This window comes from Nerophis lumbriciformis, linkage group LG05 (genome assembly GCF_033978685.3).
Source record: "Nerophis lumbriciformis linkage group LG05, RoL_Nlum_v2.1, whole genome shotgun sequence".
NCBI classification, from domain to species: domain Eukaryota; kingdom Metazoa; phylum Chordata; class Actinopteri; order Syngnathiformes; family Syngnathidae; genus Nerophis; species Nerophis lumbriciformis.
Window position 1 is genome coordinate 34,342,163 of NC_084552.2, and position 6,000 is coordinate 34,348,162.

General features: G+C 40.2%; 1 protein-coding gene across 2 annotated transcripts in view; it reads right to left on the reverse strand.

The window, feature by feature from the left end:
- Window positions 1-5,671, reverse strand: part of braf (B-Raf proto-oncogene, serine/threonine kinase) — a 40,051-nt gene extending 34,380 nt beyond the window's left edge. For both annotated transcript variants that reach the window (XM_061960696.1, XM_061960695.1), the window contains exon 1: window positions 5,482-5,671. In XM_061960696.1, coding sequence (XP_061816680.1) covers window positions 5,482-5,637 — 156 coding nt within the window. In that variant the 5' untranslated portion in view covers window positions 5,638-5,671. The remainder of the gene's footprint in view (window positions 1-5,481) is intronic.
- Between the last annotated feature and the right edge of the window lie 329 nt (window positions 5,672-6,000).

Genomic DNA, 6,000 nt, shown 5'->3' on the forward strand with positions numbered 1-6,000 from the left:
AAAAAGTGCACTTTAATTTAGTGTTGTTTTGATATGTCATCTTAGTGACATCATGCACAAAAGTGCACTCATAGCTTGCTTTAAAATGTCTCTGACAATCTTGCACTTTGTTTTTAAATTACATGAAGGTTTGTGCCACTGCTTAATAACTGTTTAGTAAATACAGTTTTGGTAAATTGACTTAGTTGTGATTTCCCTCTCTGCATGAATGTTTAAAATGAGCATATATTAATGCAGAATGAACAAGAATGTTTTAATGTAGACACATTGAATCATCATACTGGTTTGATTATATGCATCAAGTGTAAATTCAATGTTAAAGCAAAATATCGAGATATATATTGTGTATCGTGACATGGCCTAAAAATATTGAGATGTTAATAAAAGGCCATATCGCCCAGCCCTACATCAAATATTCACTATTTACTTTATTACATGCTGTAAAAATAGTCAATGACACTCCATTTGTGTAATTATTAGCCTCAACCCGAGTGAATCAAATGCTCATACTAACATGCTAATGCTACATCTGAAGTGTTTGTGTTGCCGCAGTGAGATAAACATTTATTATTTATATATTGTTATTTACAGCTGAAATGGACCTAAAGGATTCGCCTGACCTTCATGAATTCATCATTTACTTCGGGGACAACTTTCGAATTGTTAGACACTGAGGACAAAAGACTGAACAATTATCAATCAATCAATCAATCTTTATTTATATAGCCCTAAATCACAAGTGTCTCAAAGGGCTGCACAAGCCACAACGACATCCTCGGTACAAAGCCCACATACGGTTTAGGTACACTTTATTTTTTAAATCCTATTGTTTTGTATATTATTGCTTTCTATTTAATTTACGTACACTTTAGTAAAAGAACTCTGACCTAATAGTGTCTGTTTATTTACATAGTATCAGTGTAGAAATACCGGTATACTAAACCATTTCTCCATACGTCATCAGCCTGATTTGTATAACCTACCCTGAACTGTGAAAGGCGGTGGAAACATAAACTACACACTTCTACAGGAACCTATAGTTAACTTAAAGTTCCTGAAATTTTGGTGGAAAAAGGGCCTAATACTTATTTTACATTTAAATACCGCCTTGCTAAAACTGACTGTTTGTGTCGCATACACACACTCACACACAAACACACACTAATAGAATGACATTGATAAAGACTTTCCATTTGAGGAGATTGCACAGGACAGTGTTTCACCCTTATAAGGGCCGGATGATGAACTATTACTATTACTCAACGGGGTGTTGAAAAGAAGGATGTTTCCTGGTATTGTCTGCTGCTCATGCCGTCGGCAACTTTCATAAAACTTGGTCAGTGGCTTGAAATACAGGTTATGAATATTTGCTTTTTCAAAGTGTGAGACAATGGAACGTGGGGGGCCTCCTCATAATGTCATTTCAAACACACTTAAAGGGGCTGTTTGCAATTTGCTCACATTTACATTTTCCATTGGCTAGCTTCTGTTACCATTACTGATTTAAAGTTAAAGTTAAAGTACCTATGATTGTCACACACACACTAGGTGTAGTGAAATTATCCTCTGTATTTGACCCATCATCCTTGATCATCCCCTGGGAGGTGAGCAGCAGCATTGACCGCACCAGGGAATCATTTTGGTGATTGAACCTCCAATTCCAACCCTTGATGCGGAGTGTCAAGCAGGGAGGTAATGGGTCCCATTTTTATAGTCTTTGGTATGACTCGGCCAGGGTTTGAACTCACGACCTACCGATCTCAGGGCGGACACTCTAACCGCAAGGTCGCAGTGAAATACAAAATTAAAATGTAAAATACGTTTTAGGCCCTTTTTTTCACCAAAGGTTCAGGAACTAAGTTAACTATAGGTTCCTGTAGAAGTGTGTGGTTTATGTTTCCACCGCCTTTCACAGTTCAGGGTAGTTTATATAAATCAGGCTGATGATGTATGGAGAAATGGTTTTGAATATTTCTACACTGATACTATGTAAATAAACAGACACTATTAGGTCAAAACACATTTGTGTAAAAACATTATTTTGACAATTACTATGTTGTGTAGTAAAATGTTTTACTGGCCCGGAAATAAATTATTGGTGTTTAGGGCGGTCACACACTCCATCTCATCAACACATACGCGCAGGCAGCGCGTGCATACATACAGTACAAAAGCAGTCCAAGGGAAGCAACGAATAATTTGCTGTCATGTTGTTATGATAAAAAAAAAAAACTTTTCAATGACAGCTAACCAAATCACTGTTATTAGCTAACAACACCCAAAGCTAAAGCACGTGCATGTGTTATGTACGTACGTACGTACGTACATAGCACGTGCATGTGTTATGTACGTACGTACGTACGTGGTTACGTCATTATTTCCTAGAAGCCGGAAGAGCGTGGTATAAACTGTGTAAAATACATTGGGCATCTGTGTAAATGTTCCAAACAGCCCCTTTAATTTGTGAAAGACAATACTTTTGGACATAGCAGCAGGGTAGATTTGCGGTGACGAATGATGGATACATTAAATAAAAACTGCACTTTAAAAAAAAAATTCCCATCATCCACAATCCAATATGAACAGACGCCTTTCTGTTTTGTGCATTCAAGATAGCAATTCAAGTTTTCACTAACAATGCAGATAAGGTCTATGAATGTTCTCATTCACTCGGGTCATTGTAATCCCTGGGCATTCCATCGATCGCAACTGGACTGTTTGGTTTGTTGCAGAAGAAGTTTAGCCTCTCTTCCGAGTAGGCTTCATCAGTTCATGCTTATTGACTTAGATTGGTCAGATCTAGTCTAGCGGCTGATGCCAATACCTCAGTAGGCTTCATCAGTCCGCGCTCATAGACTTAGATTGGTCAAATCTAGTCTTGCACTTAGTTTGGTCAGATCTAGTCTAGCAGCTGGTGCTAAAACCCCAAATACTTATATTCATAAAAAAATGCAGGTAATGGTAATCCATCTCTTACTCTTCTAAATCCCACCAAAACAATCCACTAAACTCAATTTAACATGGCATGACTACATTATAACCACGTTATAGTGACATTGTTATTGCTGTATCTAACACAATGGAACTGCCTTTCTGGCGTAATGACACAAGGCCTCATGCCAGTAGCGGAAGAGTTACTGGAGCTGCTGCAGCTAAATCACCTTTAAGTTTGAAAAAGTTAATGTTAGATTACAAATCGTGCCTCGTACACGTATAGAAATTCCACATGCTATGCTAAAAATTTGGACCGACAGAAGCAGTGCATCCTGGCTCTAAACTTACGACCAACAGCATCCCTAGGAAGACCAAAGTTCTTGTCCAGAAGCAGTTGCAATTCTATATGGACTTGGATTTAAAGTCAAGTACTTACATATTTTAAGTGGTGATAGGGAGCACCCTAATTCCTAGACTTTATAGTACTGGTTGATCAGATTAACAAATCCACGGACCAAAATTGAATGTGGGTTAAGTCATCTCCTGTGATTCTATGCTCGAAAGAACAGAGAAGTGAAGCTAGTGACACACCAGAGGTGCCATATTTGGAGAAAGAGAGAGACACGTCGTAAAAAATACAAGTGAGACATACAGAGAAAGGGATAAACAACACAAATAGAGGACAGAGAGACAATATATTATAAATTCAGACCGCTGTCTACTAGGAGAAAAGTAGACAGAACTTTCACCCAGAGTGCACATACTTAGGTTCATTCTTCCCAAAGCACCAAACCAGTGCAAGGGTTTCTTACAAAGATGACAACATACGTTGTGACAGCTCAATATGAAGGACGGACAACAACCATGAACTCTAAGAACACCCAACTTTGTCTACCCGTCACCAACAGTTGTCAAGAGTTACAAGACAGATCACACTTTTGACTGTAATAATAATAGCTGCACATGTTACATCCTGTCAGACTGCTCTTAACAAAAAACATAAGCGAGCAGGAGCTTACTTGGACTGTAAAAGTGACAATGTGAAACGCCACTATGAGACAAAGCACACCATTTTTAACCAAACTTGCACACTTAAAACTGAACTGACTGCACAGGAAATTTGAAGTCTCAGAGCCCAATATGAACTATCACCTGAATCCTGACCCATTCATTCACAGCTGCAAATAAATGTTCCCTCATAGTTTATTATATTTTGTTAGTCTTTATTTTTACAATTTTATTTTGAAAATATGTTTTTATTTTATAAAAAAAAAAATTAAAACAATACATTGGGCAAAATATTTCTGAATTCACAATTGCTTAAACCAGTTTGGATTGTCAGTTGTTGATTACATATTAATAACACGTATAATCATAACCTAATTTAAACTATAGCAGGCATTCACTTCAGGAAATTGTCTCTAACTGGGCGTATTTAAATTTTACTTGAATACCCCTGCGCTGAGCCCTAAATATAGGCCCTTTTCTCAGGGCATTCAATCGGTCGCAACTTGACTGATTGTTTTGTCTTAGAAGTAGGGTTACAAAATTCCGGGAATATTCAAAAGTTGGAAACTTTCCATGGGAATTAACGGGAATATATGCAATGTGTGGTGTATATGTATGCACTGGGCAGTGTGCGGTGTATATGTATGCACTGTGCAGTATGTGGTGTATATGTTTGCACTGTGAAGTATGTGGTGTATACTGTATGCACTGTGCAGTATGTGGTGTATACTGTATGCACTGTGTAGTATGTGGTGTATACTGTATGCACTGTGCAGTATGTGGTGAATACTGTATGCACTGTGCAGTATGTGGTGTATGTATACTGTATGCACTGTGCAGTATGTGGTGTATACTGTATGCACTGTGCATTATGTGGTGTATACTGTATGCACTGTGCAGTATGTGGTGTATACTGTATGTACTGTGCAGTATGTGGTGATACTGTATGCACTGTATAGTATGTGGTGTATACTGTGTGCACTGGTGTATACTGTACATATGCACAGTACAGTAGAGGTGTATGTACAGTGCATAGATAAAAGTACCATGTGCAGCTGCATTGCACTGCACGACTTGAGTTAGCTTCCACTTCCCTAGATCACCATCACTCATAGGCGCACAAACAAACGCGCACGCACGCACACACAAACACACGCACACACTGGGTGGTTCGGTGCGTGTAGATGCACCAGGATTGGGGGGACGCAGTTAATTGCGTGTCTTTGTTGTGTCAACAGCGGCGTGCGTTGTGCGGTGGTGGCGCACCAGGCTGCAGCTGCAGTGAGCCAAGCCGAAAAGGAGTCAAGCAGGCCCCAAGTAAACACCGACCCCACCGGATAAAACCTCCCCCGTCAAGCCACCGCATGCCCCCGCTTAACACAAGCCGATGTCGGTTTGTTTTCGCCGAGCCTCTGTACCGCCTCCATCCGTGAAAGAGCCGGTGTTTCCGGAACATCTCCATCCAATTCCCCCCGCTTGGAGCACCGTGTGTCCGCTCTCCCCTTTCCCCGTCGCGCCGCTGTCCGGTTAAGCGCCTACCTCCTCATCCTGCGGACCTCCAGGGATCTCCACCGGACAAGAGGAGTCCAGCGCAGTGCCCAGCTCCCCCAGGGCCGGCTCCATGCCCGGCTGCCGCTCGGAGGTGTCTCCGTTAAAGACGGGCGGTGGGGACTCGGCGCTGCTCAACGCCGCCATTTTGAAGTGTGAGAAAGTGAGTGGAAAATAATAAGGAAACAGGACGGACAGTAGGGGGCGACAAAGACACCACCTACTATTTATACCGGATCACGTTATTACATTATATTGTACACAAATGTATAATACAATTGACAACCCATATTATCTTGTCGTTCCTATATTTCACTGCTCTAATATAGTTACATAGATCATTGCTATTGGGTGGGCGATACTGCAAAATGTAGTACTACCAAATCGATACAAAGTTGATACACTGGAATTAGTTATGCTGATATTGCTTTGTCAGTACTACAAAGAATTAGTACTTGACTACAATACTAAATTGATAGGACATTTCAAGGATACACTATTTTAACCTGA